The sequence below is a fragment of the Oncorhynchus mykiss genome, chromosome 17, assembly GCF_013265735.2.
Source record: "Oncorhynchus mykiss isolate Arlee chromosome 17, USDA_OmykA_1.1, whole genome shotgun sequence".
NCBI lineage: Eukaryota > Metazoa > Chordata > Actinopteri > Salmoniformes > Salmonidae > Oncorhynchus > Oncorhynchus mykiss.
The window spans coordinates 78,243,302-78,260,449 of record NC_048581.1 but is presented as its reverse complement, the minus strand read 5'-3'; the positions used below and the strand labels follow the sequence as shown (position 1 = coordinate 78,260,449).

At 47.1% G+C, this 17,148-nt stretch overlaps 1 protein-coding gene across 4 annotated transcripts in view; it reads left to right on the top strand.

Moving 5' to 3' along the window:
• LOC110494620 (SLIT-ROBO Rho GTPase-activating protein 2) overlaps positions 1–17,148 on the top strand; it is a 172,019-nt gene that overhangs the window by 129,400 nt on the left and 25,471 nt on the right. For 3 of the 4 annotated variants that reach the window (XM_036950728.1, XM_036950726.1, XM_036950729.1), the window contains 10 exons: positions 2,204–2,419; positions 7,578–7,706; positions 8,985–9,206; positions 11,296–11,397; positions 12,272–12,469; positions 12,803–12,887; positions 13,556–13,583; positions 13,923–13,953; positions 15,931–15,991; positions 16,351–16,428. In XM_036950728.1, coding sequence (XP_036806623.1) covers positions 2,204–2,419; positions 7,578–7,706; positions 8,985–9,206; positions 11,296–11,397; positions 12,272–12,469; positions 12,803–12,887; positions 13,556–13,583; positions 13,923–13,953; positions 15,931–15,991; positions 16,351–16,428 — 1,150 coding nt within the window. The remainder of the gene's footprint in view (positions 1–2,203; positions 2,420–7,577; positions 7,707–8,984; positions 9,207–11,295; positions 11,398–12,271; positions 12,470–12,802; positions 12,888–13,555; positions 13,584–13,922; positions 13,954–15,930; positions 15,992–16,350; positions 16,429–17,148) is intronic. The other variant, XM_036950727.1, reaches the window with a different exon arrangement.

Sequence of the window (17,148 nt, the reverse complement as noted above, 5' to 3'; positions counted from 1 at the left end):
GGACATTTGACTGGCAGCATTTTAATTTACCGGAGATTTGATAAACTTACTGAACCATATGAGTTAGGTGTGTAACCTGATTAGGGCGTTCACCCACGGTGCTCAGAATGACAGAAATCACATTTAGATGATGGTCATTCATATTAACAGAACATGCAATTAGAGGATGCAACAATGTAAGGTATACTATAAGGTGCACTATATCTAAGGAAGTCTTGAGTTATTGCTCGCCTGAGATTGAGTATTCCATAATAAGCTGTAGACCACACTACCTACTGAGAGAGTTCTCATCTGTATTCTTCGTAGCTGTTTACATACCACCTCAGTCAGAGGTTGGCACTAAGATAGCATTGAATGAGCTGTATTCTGCCTTAAGGAAACTAAAAAAAGCTTTTAATGCAGGGAAACTTAAATCAGTTTTACCAAATTTCTATCAGCATGTTAAATGTGCAACCATAGGGAAAATAACTCTGGACCACATACAGAGATGCATACAAAGCTCTCTCTCTACCTCCATTTGGCAAATCTGACCATAATTCTATCCTCCTGATTCCTGCTTACAAGCAAAAACTAAAGCAGGAAGCCCCAGTGACTCAGTCAATAAAAAGTGGTCAGATGAAGCAGATACTAAGCTACAGGACTGTTTTGCAGCACAGACTGGAATATTGAGGAGTACACCACATCTGTCATTGGCTTCATCAATAAGTGCATCGACGAAGTTGTCCCCACAGTGACCGTACATACATACCCCAACCAGCAGCCATGGATTACAGGCAACATCCGCACTGAGCTAAAGGTTAGAGATGCCGCTTTCAAGGAGCTGGACTCTAACCCGAAGCTTATAAGAAATCCTGCTAAGACCTCCGACGAACCATCAAACAGGCAAAGCATCAATACAGGACTAAGATCGAATCATACTACACCGGCTCTGACGCTAGTGGGATGTGGCAGGACCAGTAAACCATTACAGACTGCAAAGGGAAGCACAGCCGAGAGCTGCCCAGTGACACGAGCCTACCAGATGAGCTAAACTACTTTTACGCTCGCTTCGAGGCAAATAACACGGAAACATGCATGAGAGCACCAGCTGTACCGGAAGACTGTGTGATTGCACTCTCCGCAGCCGATGTGAGTAAGACCTTTAAACAGGTCAACATTCACCAGGGCCAGATGGATTACCATGACGTGTGCTGCGAGCATGCGCTGACCAACTGCCAAGTGTCTTCATTGACATTTTTAACCTCTCCCTGTCCAAGTCTAATACCAACATGTTTTAAGCAGACCACCATAGTCCCTGTGCCCAAGAACACTAAGGTAACCTGCATAAATGACTACCGGCCCGTAGCACTCACGTCTGTAGCCATGAAGTGCTTTGAAAGGCTTGTCATGGCTCAGATCAACACCATCATCCCAGAAACCCTAGACCCACTCCAATTTTCATACCGCCCCAACAGATCCACAGATGTAATCTCTATTACCCTCCACACTGCCCTTTCCCACCTGGACAAAAGGAACACATATGTGAGAATGCTATTCATTGACTACAGCTCAGCATTCAACACCATAGTGCCCTCAAAGCTCATCACTAAGCTAAGCAACCTGGGACTAAACACCTCCCTCTGCAACTGGATCCTGGACTTCCTGACAGGCCGCCCCCAGGTGGTAAGGGTAGGTAACAGACCTCTGGTTGAAACAGCTCTCATTCTCTCCTCCTTCACAGTAGAAGCCTCAAACAAGGTTCTAAAGACTGTTGACATCTAGTGGAAGCCTTAGGAAGTGCAATCGGATCAAATGTACACTGTATCTTGTATAGGCAAAGAGTTGAAAAACTACAAACCTCAGATTTCCCACTTCCTGGTTGGATTTTTTCTCAGGTTTTTTTCCTGCCATATGAGTTCTGTTATACTCACAGACATCATTCAAACAGTTTTAGAAACTTCAGAGTGTTTTCTATCCAATTATACTAATAATATGCATATCTTAGCTTCTGGGTCTGAGTAGCAGGCAGTTTACTCTGGGCACCTTATTCATCCAAGCTACTCAATACTGCCCCCCAGCCATTTTATTTATATTTAGCGGTGTGATATTGTATGAGACACACCCTTGAGAAGCACGGCTGGACAGTGTATGACACACACACAACCCTCTCTCTCTTGCTCTCTCTCTCTCTCTCTCTCACGGCTCCTCCTGTCCCCCTGTGTAGGTGATGAAGACATACCACATGTACAACACAGACAGTATCAACTCTGAGAACAAACTGAAGGATGCAGAGAAACAGGAGGAGAAGCAGATGGGGCGCTCTGGTCGCCAGGACGACAGACAGACTCCCAGGTCACCTGACACACTGGCCAGCATCAAGACGGAGGAGAAACATGTCCGACGCTCCTCAGTCAAGAAGATAGAGAAGATGAAGGAGAAGGTAAAGCGTGTGTGTGTGTGTGTGTGTGTGTGTGTGTGTGTGTGTACAGGGACAAGAATATGAGAGCAGCCCTGTCTTAGGAATGAGACCCTGAGACCTCTACTGACAGGTTGGCTGATGATGCAGGTCACACAGCACAGTCCATTATAGTGTGTGTGCATATACAGTTGAAGTCAGATGTTTACATACACCTTAACCAAATACACTTAAACTCAGTTTATCACAATTCCTGACATTTAATCCTAGTAAAAATTCCCTGTTTTAGGTCAGTTAGGATCACCACTTTATTTTAAGAATGTGAAATGTCAGAATAATTGTAGAGAGATTGATTTATTTAAGCTTTTATTTCTTTCATCACATTCCCAGTGGGTCAGAAGTTTACATACACTCAATTAGTATTTGGTAGCATTGTCTTTAAATAGTTTAACTTGGGTCAAACGTTTCAGGTAGCCTTCCACAAGCTTCCCACAATAAGTTGGGTGAATTTCGGCCCATTCCTCCTGACAGAGCTGGTGTAACTCAGTCAGGTTTGTAGGCCTCCTTGCTCGCACACGCTTTTTCAGTTCTGCAAAAAAAATCTATAGGATTGAGGTCAGGGCTTTGTGATGGCCACTCCAATACCTTGACTTTGTTGTCCTTAAGCCATTTTTCCACAACTTTGGAAGTATGCTTGGGGTCGTTGTCCATTTGGAAGAGACATTTGCGACCAAGCTTTAACTTCCTAAATCAAATCAAATCAAATCAAATTGTATTTGTCACATACACATGGTTAGCAGATGTTAATGCGAGTGTAGCGAAATGCTTGTGCTTCTAGTTCCGACAATGCAGAAATAACCAACGAGTAATCTAACTAACAATTCCAAAACTATTGTCTTGTACACAGTGTAAGGGGATAAAGAATATGTACATAAGGATATATGAATGAGTGATGGTACAGAGCAGCATAGGCAAGATACAGTAGATGGTATCGAGTGCAGTATATACATATGAGATGAGTATGTAAACAAAGTGGCATAGTTAAAGTGGCTAGTGATACATGTATTACATAAGGATACAGTCGATGATATAGAGTACAGTATATACGTATGCATATGAGATGAATAATGTAGGGTAAGTAACATTATATAAGGTAGCATTGTTTAAAGTGGCTAGTGATATATTTACATCATTTCCCATCAATTCCCATTATTAAAGTGGCTGGAGTTGAGTCAGTGTCAGTGTGTTGGCAGCAGTCACTCAATGTTAGTGGTGGCTGTTTAACAGTCTGATGGCCTTGAGATAGAAGCTGTTTTTCAGTCTCTCGGTCCCAGCTTTGATGCACCTGTACTGACCTCGCCTTCTGGATGATAGCGGGGTGAACAGGCAGTGGCTCGGGTGGTTGATGTCCTTGATGATCTTTATGGCCTTCCTGTGACATCGGGTGGTGTAGGTGTCCTGGAGGGCAGGTAGTTTGCCCCCGGTGATGCGTTGTGCAGACCTCACCACCCTCTGGAGAGCCTTACGGTTGAGGGCGGAGCTGTTGCCGTACCAGGCGGTGATACAGCCCGCCAGGATGCTCTCGATTGTGCATCTGTAGAAGTTTGTGAGTGCTTTTGGTGACAAGCCGAATTTCTTCAGCCTCCTGAGGTTGAAGAGGCGCTGCTGCGCCTTCTTCACAATGCTGTCTGTGTGAGTGGACCAATTCAGTTTGTCTGTGATGTGTATGCCGAGGAACTTAAAACTTGCTACCCTCTCCACTACTGTTCCATCGATGTGGATAGGGGGGTGTTCCCTCTGCTGTTTCCTGAAGTCCACAATCATCTCCTTAGTTTTGTTGACGTTGAGTGTGAGGTTATTTTCCTGACACCACACTCCGAGGGCCCTCACCTCCTCCCTGTAGGCCGTCTCGTCGTTGTTGGTAATCAAGCCTACCACTGTTGTGTCGTCCACAAACTTGATGATTGAGTTGGCTGGGGATGCCGTCTGGGCCTGCAGCCTTGCGAGGGTTAACACGTTTAAATGTCTTACTCACCTCGGCTGCAGTGAAGGAAAGACCGCATGTTTTCGTTGCAGGCTGTGTCAGTGGCACTGTATTGTCCTCAAAGCGGGCAAAAAAGTTATTTAGTCTGCCTGGGAGCAGGACATCGTGGTCCGTGACTGGGCTGGATTTCTTCCTGTAGTCCGTGATTGACTGTAGACCCTGCCACATGCCTCTTGTGTCTGAGCCGTTGAATTGAGATTCTACTTTGTCTCTGTACTGACGCTTAGCTTGTTTGATAGCCTTGCGGAGGGAATAGCTGCACTGTTTGTATTCGGTCATGTTACCAGACACCTTGCCCTGATTAAAAGCAGTGGTTCGCGCTTTCAGTTTCACGCGAATGCTGCCATCAATCCACGGTTTCTGGTTAGGGAATGTTTTAATCGTTGCTATGGGAACGACATCTTCAACGCATGTTCTAATGAACTCACACACCGAATCAGCGTATTCGTCAATGTTGTTGTCTGACGCAATACGAAACATGTCCCAGTCCACGTGGTGGAAGCAGTCTTGGAGTGTGGAGTCAGCTTGGTCGGACCAGCGTTGGACAGACCTCAGCGTGGGAGCCTCTTGTTTTAGTTTCTGTCTGTAGGCAGGGATCAACAAAATGGAGTCGTGGTCAGCTTTTCCGAAAGGGGGGCGGGGCAGGGCCTTATATGCGTCGCGGAAGTTAGAGTAACAATGATCCAAGGTCTTTCCACCCCTGGTTGCGCAATTGATATGCTGATAAAATTTAGGGAGTCTTGTTTTCAGATTAGCCTTGTTAAAATCCCCAGCTACAATGAATGCAGCCTCCGGATGAATGGTTTCCAGTTTGCAAAGAGTTAAATAAAGTTTGTTCAGAGCCATCGATGTGTCTGCTTGGGGGGGATATATACGGCTGTGATTATAATCGAAGAGAATTCTCTTGGTAGATAATGCGGTCTACATTTGATTGTGAGGAATTCTAAATCAGGTGAACAGAAGGATTTGAGTTCCTGTATGTTTCTTTCATCACACCATGTCGCGTTAGTCATAAGGCATACGCCCCCGCCCCTCTTCTTACCAGAAAGATGTTTGTTTCTGTCTGCGCGATGCGTGGAGAAACCAGTTGGCTGCACCGCTTCGGATAGAGTCTCTCCAGTGAGCCACGTTTCCGTGAAGCAAAGAACGTTACAGTCTCTGATGTCCCTCTGGAATGCTACCCTTGCTCGGATTTCATCAACCTTGTTGTCAAGAGACTGGACATTGGCAAGAAGAATGCTAGGGAGTGGTGCACGGTGTGCCCGTCTCCGGAGTCTGACCAGAAGACCGCCTCGTTTCCCTCTTTTTCGGAGTTGTTTTTTTTTTGGGTCGCTGCATGGAATCCACTCCGTTGTCCTGTTTGTAAGGCAGAACACAGGATCCGCGTCGCGAAAAACATATTCTTGGTAGTACTGATGGTGAGTTGATGCTGATCTTATATTCAGTAGTTCTTCTCGACTGTATGTAATGAAACCTAAGATGACATGGGGTACTAATGTAAGAAATAACACGTAAAAAAACAAAAAACTGCATAGTTTCCTAGGAACGCGAAGCGAGGCGGCCATCTCTGTCGGCGCCGGATGTCTTGAGATGTTGCTTCAATATCTCATAATTTTCCTCCCTCATGCAGCCATCTATTTTATGAAGTGCACCAGTCCCTCCTGCAGCACAGCACCCCCACAACATGATGCTGCCACCCCCGTGCTCCACGGTTGGGATGGTGTTCTTCAGCTTGCAAGCATCCCCCTTTTTCCTCCAAACATAACGATGGTCATTATGGCCAAACAGTTTCATCAGACCAGAGGACATTTCTCCAAAAAGTACAATCTTTGTCCCCTTTTGCAGTTGCAATCCGTAGTCTGGCTTTTCTATGGTGGTTTTGGAGCAGTGGCTTCTTCCTTGCTGAGCAGCCTTTCAGGTTATGTCAATATAGGACTCGTTTTACTGTGGATATAGATACTTTTGTACCTGTTTCCTCCAGCATCTTCACAAGGTCCTTTGCTGTTGTTCTGGGATTGATTTGCACTTTTCGCACCAAATAAATCCACAGGTACACCTCAAATTGACTCAAATGATGTCAATTAGCCTATCAGAAGCTTCTAAAGCCATGACATCTTGTTCTGGAATTTTCCAAGCTGTTTAAAGACACAGTCAACTTAGTGTATGTAAACTTCTGACCCACTGGAATTGTGATACAGTGAATTAATCTGTCTGTAAACAATTGTTGGAAAAATGACTTGTGTCATGCACAAAGTAGATGTCCTAACCGACTTGCCAAAACTATAGTTTGTTAACAAGAAATTTGTGGAGTGGTTGAATAACGAGTTTTAATGACTCTAACATAAGTGTATGTTAACTTCCGACTTCAACTGTACCTGCATGTGTGTGTTGTTCATGAATGATGTATGTTTGTAACTGGCTTAAAGCTCTAGCCATGTTCCACTACAGTCAGAGAGACAAGACCCTACCACTGGCCTTACTATTATTATTTTTTTTTTATTTTACCTTTATTTAACCAGGCAAGTCAGTTAAGAACAAATTCTTATTTTCAATGACGGCCTGGGAACAGTGGGTTAACTGCCTGTTCAGGGGCAGAACGACAGATTTGTACCTTGTCAGCTCGGGGGTTTGAACTCACAACCTTCCGGTTACTAGTCCAACGCTCTAACCACTAGGCTACCCTGCCGCCCCATTATCTACCAGTATAAACTTTGTTCTCACTCTCAATCCTGTTATCTCTCTTTCTCACTCTCACTCCCTCTCTCTTCCTCTCTCTCTTTCTCCCTCTATCAACTCACTATCTCATATTTTTCTCCCTCTCTCTCCTCTCACTCTCACCCCCTCTCTCTCTTCCTCTCTCTCTTTCTCCCTCTCTCCTCTCACTCCCTCTCCTATCTCCTCTCTATATCCTCTCTTTCTCCCTCTCTCCTCTCACTCCCTCTATCTTCCTCTCTCTCTTTCTCCCTCTATCTACTCTCTATCTCTTATTTTTCTCTCTCCTTCTCTCACTCTCACTCCCCCTCTCTCTCTATATCCTCTCTTTTTACCTCTCTCGTTCTCTCTCGCTGTCTCTCTCGTTCTCGTCCTCTCTCTCTTGCTCTCTTTCACCCCCCCTCTCTCTCTCTGTGTCCCTCTCAGCGGCAGGCTAAGTACACAGAGAACAAGCTGAAAGCAATCAAGGCAAGGAATGAATACCTGCTGGCTCTGGAGGCTACAAACAGCTGTGTCTTCAAATACTACATCCACGACTTGTCTGATATCATCGACGTAAGTACACATATACACACAACCTGTTGGGCATGGTAAAAATAGATACATACTCCAGCAGTCTTTCTGGGGGCCAGAGAACAACTGATTATGTAGTCCAGCATCCATCTCAGCCCACCACCTCTCCCTGCAGCACGTAGACCTGTCAGCCTTAACTAAACTTAACAAGACCTACTGCAAGCAGAGCAGGGCTCTCCCCTCATCCCCATCATCCCTTCTTTCACACTGACAGGACTCTCCCTCTCTACACCCTCCTCCCTCATCCTTCTCTTCCTCCCTCTCTCTCCTGACCCTTAACAAGGACCACTGACAGGACTCTCCCTCGTCTTCTGTTTCCTCCTCCTCTCCCTTCTGGTCTCATTACTGTAGTCTGCCCTTTACTATAGACTGAGAGACTGTGGGTTAGCCTTTGGCTATATGAACAGGAATGATGATGATTGATGAAGTACTTCTAATGCTCCTTCACTCATTCTGTCTGAAGGGTTAGCATGTAGCATACCTTCTCTCATTCTGTCTGAAGGGTTAGCATGTAGCATACCTTCTCTCATTCTGTCTGAAGGGTTAGCATGTAGCATACCTTCACAAATTCTGTCTGAAGGGTTAGCATGTAGCATACCTTCTCTCATTCTGTCTGAAGGGTTAGCATGTAGCATACCTTCACTCATTCTGTCTGAAGGGTTAGCATGTAGCATACCTTCACTCATTCTGTGTGAAGGGTTAGCATGTAGCATACCTTCACTCTCATGAATGACGGTGTAGCATGTACTGTAGCATGTACTGTAGTATGTACTGTAGCATGTACTGTAGTATGTACTGTAGTATGTACTGTAGTATGTACTGTAGCATGTACTGTAGCATGTACTGTAGTATGTACTGTAGTATGTACTGTAGTATGTACTGTAGCATGTACTGTAGCATGTACTGTAGTATGTACTGTAGCATGTACTGTAGTATGTACTGTAGTATGTACTGTAGCATGTACTGTAGTATGTACTGTAGTATGTACTGTAGTATGTACTGTAGAATGTACTGTAGCATGTACTGTAGTATGTACTGTAGCATGTACTGTAGCATGTACTGTAGTATGTACTGTAGCATGTACTGTAGCATGTACTGTAGTATGTACTGTAGTATGGTTGAATGGACGTCCATGGGAATATCTCATTGCCTAAGACATATTGCTTTGATTTGAACCATGCCTTTGTAAGCATCTCTTTGAATGAATCAACCCTCTCTCTTTCTCTCTCTCCCCTCTTCCCCCCTCCCTCCCTCTGTCAGTGCTGTGACCTGGGCTACCATGCCAGTCTCCACCGTGCGTTGCGGACCTACCTGTCAGCCGAGATGAACGTGGAGGCATCTAAACACAGCGGTCTGGAGGGCCTGGAGGGGGCAGCAGAGAGCCTGGAGCCCAACGGGGACAAGCAGAGACTGATGGAAACCTACAACAACGTCTTCTGTCCCCCCATGCGCTTCGACTTCCAGTCACACATGGGAGACACGGTCTGTCTATCCCTCTCTCTCTCTCTCTCGCTCTCTCTCTCTCTCTCCATCTCTCTCTCTCTCTCTCTCTGTCCATCTCTTAATCTCTCTCTCTCTCTCTCTCTCTCTCTCTCTCTCTCTCTCTCTCTCTCTCTCTCTCCATCTCTCTCTCTCTCTCTGTCCATCTCTCTCTATCTCTCTCTCTCTCTCTCTCTCTCTCTCTCTCTCTCTGTCCACCTCTCTCTATCTCTCTCTCTCTCTCTCTCTCTCTATCTCTCTCTATCTCTCTATCCCTCTCTCTATCTCTCTCTCTCTCTCTCCATCTCTCTCTCTCTCTCTGTCCATCTCTCTCTATCTCTCTCTCTCTCTCTCTCTCTGTCCATCTCTCTCTCTCTCTCTCTCTCTCTCTATCTCTCTATCTCTCTCTCTATCTCTCTCTCTCTCTCTCCATCTCTCTCTCTCTCTGTCCATCTCTCTCTATCTCTCTCTCTCTCTCTCTCTCTGTCCATCTCTCTCTCTCTCTCTCTTCTCTCTCTCTCTCTCTCTCTCTATCTCTCTATCTCTCTCTCTCTCTATCTCTCTATCTCTCTCTCTCTCCCTCTCTCTCTCTCTCTCTCCCCCTGTCTCCATCTCTCTCTCTCTCTCTGTCCATCTCTCTCTCTGTCCATCTCTCTCTCTCTCCATCTCTCTCCCTCTCTCTCTGTCCATCTCTTAATCTCTCCCTCTCTCTATCTCTCTCTCTCTCTCCATCTCTCTCCCTCTCTCTCTGTCCATCTCTTAATCGCTCCCTCTCTCCCTTTATCTATCTCTCTGTCTATCCCTCTCTCTCTCTCTCTGTCCATCTCTCTCCCTCTCTCTCTATCCATCTCTCTCCCTCTCTCTCTGTCCATCTCTATATCTCTCTCCCTCTATCTATCTATCTTTCTCCCTCTCTTGCTCTCTCTCTCTCTCTCTCCATCTCTATATCTCTGTTCCTCCCTTCTCCCTATCCATCCCTCTGTCTATCTATCCATCTATCTGTTCACGGCCGCCGAATAAAGTAGACCAAAGCGCAGCCCAGAAAATCACATTGTTTGTGAACAGAGCCCCAGGACCAGCTTGCTTAGGGGACTCTTCTCCAGGTTCATCTCTCTGTAGGTGATGGCTTTGTTATGGAAGGTTTGGGAGTTGCTTCCTGTAAGGTGGTTGTAGAATTTAACGTCTCTTTTCTGGATTTTGATAATTAGCTGGTCTCGGCCTAATTCTGCTCTGCATGCACTATTTGGTCTACGTTGTACACAGAGGATATTTTTGCAGAATTCTGCATGCAGAGTCTCAATTTGGTGTTTGTCTCATTTTGTGAAGTCTTGGTTGGTAAGCGGACCCCAGACCTCACAACCATAAAGAGCAACGGGTTCTATAACTCATTCAAGTATTTTTAGCCAGATCTTAATTGGTGTGTTGAATTTTCAATTTCAATTCAAAAGCCTTTATTGGCATATGAAACATGTGTTAACATTTCCAAAGCAAGTGAAGTAGATAATAAACAGAAGTGAAATAAACAATAAAAATGACCAGTAAACATTACACTCACAGAAGCAAGTACAGGGAGTGAGTGTTTTAATAAATAAACAAAACAATAACCACGAAACACAAACAATGCACTGACATGAAACAGAGTCAATAACATCTGAGGAAAGAACCAAGGGGAGTGACAGATATGGGGAAGATAATCAAGGAGGTGATGGAGTCCAGTTGTGAGTAATGATGGTGACAGGTGTGTGTAATGATGGTGACAGGTGTGCGTAATGACGGTGACAGGTGTGCGTAACGATGGTGACAGGTGTGCGTAATGATGGTGACAGGTGTGCGTAATGATGGTGACAGGTGTGCGTAATGATGGTGACAGGTGTGCGTATTGATGGTGACAGGTGTGTGGGATAATCAGCAGCCTGATGACCTAGAGGGCAGAGAGGGAGTATATGTGACAGTTCCAAAAGAATAAAGACATTTCAAATGTCTTGTAACCATGTAACCAAAATGTGTTGTAACCATGTGCCAATGGTTAAATATGGGTTGTATTTACAACGGTGTTTGACCTCTCTCCATCCATCTCTCTCTCTCTCTCTAGATGGGGTTAGTCTGTGCCCAGCAGCCGTTAGAAGGGGAGTTACTCCAGAGGTGTCAGCAGCTGCAGTCCCGTCTCTCCACCCTCAAGATTGAGAATGAGGAGGTGAGACCTGCACTTCTCTCACTTCCTAAATCCAACATTTAACCCCCCATCTCTCACCTCATCACTCCAACATTTAACCCCCTCACCCCCCATCTCTCACCTCATCACTCCAACATTTAACCCCCTCACCCCCATCTTTCACCTCATCACTCCAACATTTAATCCCCTCACCCCCCATCTCTCACCTCATCACTCCAACATTTAACCCCCTCACCCCCCATCTCTAACCTCATCACTCCAACTTTTAACCCCCTCACCCCCCATCTTTCACCTCATCACTCCAACATTTAATCCCCTCACCCCCCATCTCTCACCTCATCACTCCAACATTTAACCCCCTCACCCCCATCTCTTACCTCATCACTCCAACATTTAACCCCCTCACCCCCCATCTTTCACCTCATCACTCCAACATTTAATCCCCTCACCCCCCATCTCTCACCTCATCACTCCAACATTTAACCCCCTCACCCCCCCATCTCTCACCTCATCACTCCAACTTTTAACCCCCTCACCCCCCATCTCTCACCTCATCACTCCAACATTTAACCCCCTCACCCCCTCATCTCTCACCTCATCTTACCATAGCCTCTTCTGTTTACTCTGACAGTTGTCATCTATGTCTGCCCACTCACACATATTCCACCCACTGCTGTTGAAAGTTTGACACCATCATTCCTTCTCTCTCTCTCACCCCCCTCTCTCTTCCCACTTTCCTCTCTCTCTCTCTCTCCCCCTCAACCCCCTCTCTCCTCCTCTCCCCCCTCTCTCCCCCTCTCCACCCCTCCCTTTCTATTTCCCTCCTTCTTTCTCTCCCCCCTCTCTCGCTTTTTCTACCCTCTCTCTCTCTCTCTCTCTCTCTCTCTCTCTCTAGGTGAAGAAGACTATGGAGGCCACTCTGTCGACCATCCAGGACATGGTCACCGTGGAGGACTATGAGGTCAGCGAGTGTTTCCACCACAGCAACTCCATGGAGTCGGTCAAGTCCACCATGAGCCAATCATTCCTCAGCAAACCCAGCCTGGCCAAGAGACGGGCCAATCAACAGGAAACGGAGCAGTTCTACTTCACTGTGAGGACCAATCACAGAGCAGAGATGTGTTGTGTTATTCAAGAAGAGGAGGAGTCAGGGAGGTCTTGTTGTGGTGACACACACATCTGCTCCATAAGGCGGTGTCAGTGATGTCATGATGATACACACTCAATCATTGTGCACAGTAGCTAACTTCTCTCTTTCTCTCTCTCTCTCTCTCTCTCTCTCTCTCTCTCGCTCTCTCTCTTTCTCTCTCTCTTTCTCTGTCTCTCTCTGTCTTTCTCGCTCTTTCACACTCTCTCGCTCTCTCTCTTTCACACTCTCTCGCTCTCTCTCTCTCTGTCTCTGTCTCTCTCTCTATGTATGTTGTAGAAATTGAAGGAGTTTCTGGAGGGCCGGAACTTGATCACCAAACTGGAGGCCAAACATGACTTGATCCAGAAGACCCTAGGAGAGAGTGAGTCACATACTCTAACTCACACACAGTCCACTGGATGTTTGTAACTGAGGATGTCACTGGGAGGTGTAGGCCGGAGCAGGCCCCAGAGACACAGGAAGGGCCACACTGGGGAGCAGGATGGGGCAGTGGGGGTTAGGATGCGTGTGTTGCACTGCAGGCCCATCTGTGGATGAAACTGTAGGTTGGGGAGGGAGATCCTCTGGGATGTGTGTACAGGAGAATCACTCAGAAGTGTGTGCATGTAAGCACGTAAGCGTTTGTGTTAGCGTGTGTGTGTTAGCGTGTGTGTGTTAGAGTGCGTGTGTTAGAGTGCGTGTGTGTTAATGTGTGTGTGTGTGTGATTGAGTGTGTGTGTGTGTGTGTGCGTGTGAGTTTGCGTGTGTGTATGTGATAGTGCGTGTGTGTTAATGTGTGTGTGTGTATTTCAGGGGAGTCTGTCACAGTTCTTGTCCAGCTGTGGCCCTTTCCTTCTGTCTCCTGTTCTGCTATAACTAACTAACAGTCTCTCTCTCTCTCTCTCTCTCTCTCTCTCTCTCTCTCTCTCTCTCTCTCTCTCTCTCTCTCTCTCTCTCTCTCTCTCTCTCTCTCTCTCTCTCTCTCCCTCGCTCCTATTCTCTCTGCTCTCTCTCTCCCCTCCCCCTCTTCCTGTGTCTTCCCTGCTTTAGGTCAGAAGACTGACTGTTGCCTTGCCAGGTAGGTGTGGTAAAGAAACACACACACATACCATTGGGAGATTCAATAGTAAGATCTAAGGTCGATTTGACTGCTGCAAGGGTGTGTTTATGGGTACATACTAATTCTAATATTGCATTGTGTGTGTGTGTGCGTGCGTGCGTGCGTGCGTGTGTGTGTGTGTGTGCATGCGTTCACATAGATTATTTCCAGAGTTGTGTATAAATAGTATCTCTCTCTGGAGGTGTAATGAAAGAGCAATGCTTTGTTCTTTCTTTCGATATCTCTTTCTTTGTTTCTCTCTGCTGTCTCTCTCTCCCTCCCCTTCTCTCTCTCTTTCCCTCTCCTCCTCCTCTCCAGTGACAGGAGGAACTCTGCACTACGGAATCAGGTAATTTCTCTCTCCATTCAGAGTGTGGTTTTCTATGTGTACGTTTCTCTGTGTGTGTGTGTGTGGTTTTACCTTTTACCTGGAGAAGCCCCATGTCTTTCTTATGCTAGGTCTACAGACTACACTATCTGAAACAGTTGTGCAAATAAGACTTCTGGTCTAATATACCATGTGGTGAGTGTAGCTAGCGCCCCCTAGTGGGAGCCTTCTGTTATGATCCTCTGTTGTCACACCCCCGTCCAGAGATCTAACAGCAGGCAGCTTCTGAACAGCGTACAACCGCACTGACACACACAGATATGTAACACACACACACACACACACACAAAGAGAACGTTTCCCAGATTCCCTGCCCTCGTCAGATAGTAATCTGTGGAAAACCTCAACAAAGGGAAGAAGTTGTCTCCTAGCAACAGCTTGCTTCTGTATTCCCGCACTTCCCCCTCTCTTCTTCCTTGATGTGTGTGTGGTTCAAGCAGGTCTGACTCCTTTTGTATGTGCTGTGTGCCGAAATGGATATGTGACTCTTGTGTCCGTGTGTAAATAATGTTCTCCCTGTCTGAACTCTGTCTCAACACTGGCTACTGTACCTACTGCTCTCCATCCCTCTCTCCCCTCCTCCCCTCCTCCTCCTCCCCGCTGTCCTACAGAGGGAAATGGTCAGGGAATGCTCTCCATCCCTCTCTCCCCTCCTCCTCCCCGCTGTCCTACAGAGGGAAATGGTCAGGGAATTCTCTCCATCCCTCTTTCCCCTCCTCCTCCCCGCTGTCCTACAGAGGGAAATGGTCAGGGAATTCTCTCCATCCCTCTCTCCCCTCCTCCTCCTCCCCGCTGTCCTACAGAGGGAAATGGTCAGGGAATTCTCTCCATCCCTCTCTCCCCTCCTCCTCCCCGCTGTCCTACAGAGGGAAATGGTCAGGGAATTCTCTCCATCCCTCTCTCCCCTCCTCCTCCCCGCTGTCCTACAGAGGGAAATGGTCAGGGAATTCTCTCCATCCCTCTCTTCCCTCCTCCTCCTCCTTCCCGCTGTCCTACAGAGGGAAATGGTCAGGGAATTCTCTCCATCCCTCTCTTCCCTCCTCCTCCTCCCCGCTGTCCTACAGAGGGAAATGGTCAGGGAATTCTCTCCATCCCTCTCTCCCCTCCTCCTCCCCGCTGTCCTACAGAGGGAAATGGTCAGGGAATTCTCTCCATCCCTCTCTCCCCTCCTCCTCCTCCCCGCTGTCCTACAGAGGGAAAAGGTCAGGGAATTCTCTCCATCCCTCTCTCCCCTCCTCCTCCTCCCCGCTGTCCTACAGAGGGAAATGGTCAGGGAATTCTCTCCATCCCTCTCTCCCCTCCTCCTCCCCGCTGTCCTACAGAGGGAAATGGTCAGGGAATGCTATCCATCCCTCTCTCCCCTCCTCCTCCCCGCTGTCCTACAGAGGGAAATGGTCAGGGAATTCTCTCCATCCCTCTCTCCCCTCCTCCTCCTCCCCGCTGTCCTACAGAGGGAAATGGTCAGGGAATTCTCTCCATCCCTTTCTCCCCTCCTCCTCCTCCCCGCTGTCCTACAGAGGGAAATGGTCAGGGAATTCTCTCCATCCCTCTCTCCCCTCCTCCTCCTCACCGCTGTCCTACAGAGGGAAATGGTCAGGGAATTCTCTCCATCCCTCTCTCCCCTCCTCCTCCCTGCTGTCCTACAGAGGGAAATGGTCATGGAATTCTCTCCATCCCTCTCTCCCCTCCTCCCCGCTGTCCTACAGAGGGAAATGGTCAGGGAATTCTCTCCATCCCTCTCTCCCCTCCTCCTCCCTGCTGTCCTACAGAGGGAAATGGTCAGGGAATTCTCTCCATCCATCCCTCGCTTCCCTCCTCCCCTCCTCCTCCCTGCTGTCCTACAGAGGGAAATGGTCAGGGATTTCTCCCCTCCCCCTACTGGTTACCTGGGCCGTGTATTCTATGCTCCTCTAATCCTCCTCTTCTCTCCTCTCTCAGCAGGCTGGCCATGTCATCCCTCTGATGGTGGAGAGCTGTATCCGCTTCATCAGTCGCCATGGTGAGGACGCCTTGCTCTGAACTCAGATTGGCTGTTTCCTGGGCCAAGGATTGGCTGTGTGGATGGATTTTTTGTTGTTGGCTTAGCATAGGCAAAAAAAAAATTTAATAGAATAACGTTAAGTATTGTGAATTTGCAATATAAATGATTAAACACTACAGAAGAATGAAGGGCCTGTGTCTGTCTGTTGTCTAGAAGATCAGTAACACCCCTCTCTCTCTCTCTCTCTCTCTCTCTCTCTCTCTCTCTCTCTCTCTCTCTCTCTCTCTCTCTCTCTCTCTCTCTCTCTCTCTCTCTACCCTCTATCCCCCCACCCCCCCTCTCTCTCTCTCTCTCTATCTCTTCCCCTCTGTCTGCAGGTCTGCACCATGAGGGCATCTTCAGAGTATCTGGTTCTCAGGTGGAGGTCAATGACATCAAGAACGCCTTTGAGAGAGGTAAGACTACACTACCCAGAAAGCCCAGCACCAGCCATGGCATAAACAGAAGGACCTGCTTATCTCACACAATATTCCTTTACCCCCCCCGCCCCCTTAAATCATTCCGCTTCTTTATTCTCCCACCCGATCTTTCTCTCTTTCACCTTCTCGCTGGCTTTATTCTCCCACCCGATCTTTCTCTCTTTCACCTTCTCTCTGTCTTTATTCCCCGACCCAATCGTTCTCTCTTTCACCTTCTCTCTGTCTTTATTCTCCCACCCGATCTTTCTCTCTTTCACCTTCTCTCTGTCTTTATTCTCCCACCCGATCTTTCTCTCTTTCACCTTCTCTCTGTCTTTATTCTCCCACCCGATCTTTCTCCCTTTCACCTTCTCTCTGTCTTTATTCTCCCACCCGATCTTTCTCTCTTTCACCTTCTCGCTGGCTTTATTCTCCCACCCGATCGTTCTCTCTTTCACCTTCTCTCTGTCTTTATTCTCCCACCCGATCGTTCTCTCTTTCACCTTCTCTCTGTCTTTATTCTCCCACCCGATCTTTCTCTCTTTCACCTTCTCTCTGTCTTTATTCTCCCACCCGATCTTTCTCTCTTTCACCTTCTCTCTGTCTTTATTCTCCCACCCGATCTTTCTCTCTTTCACCTTCTCTCTGTCTTTATTCTCCCACCCGATCGTTCTCTCTTTCACCTTCTCTCTGTCTTTATTCTCCCACCCAATCTTT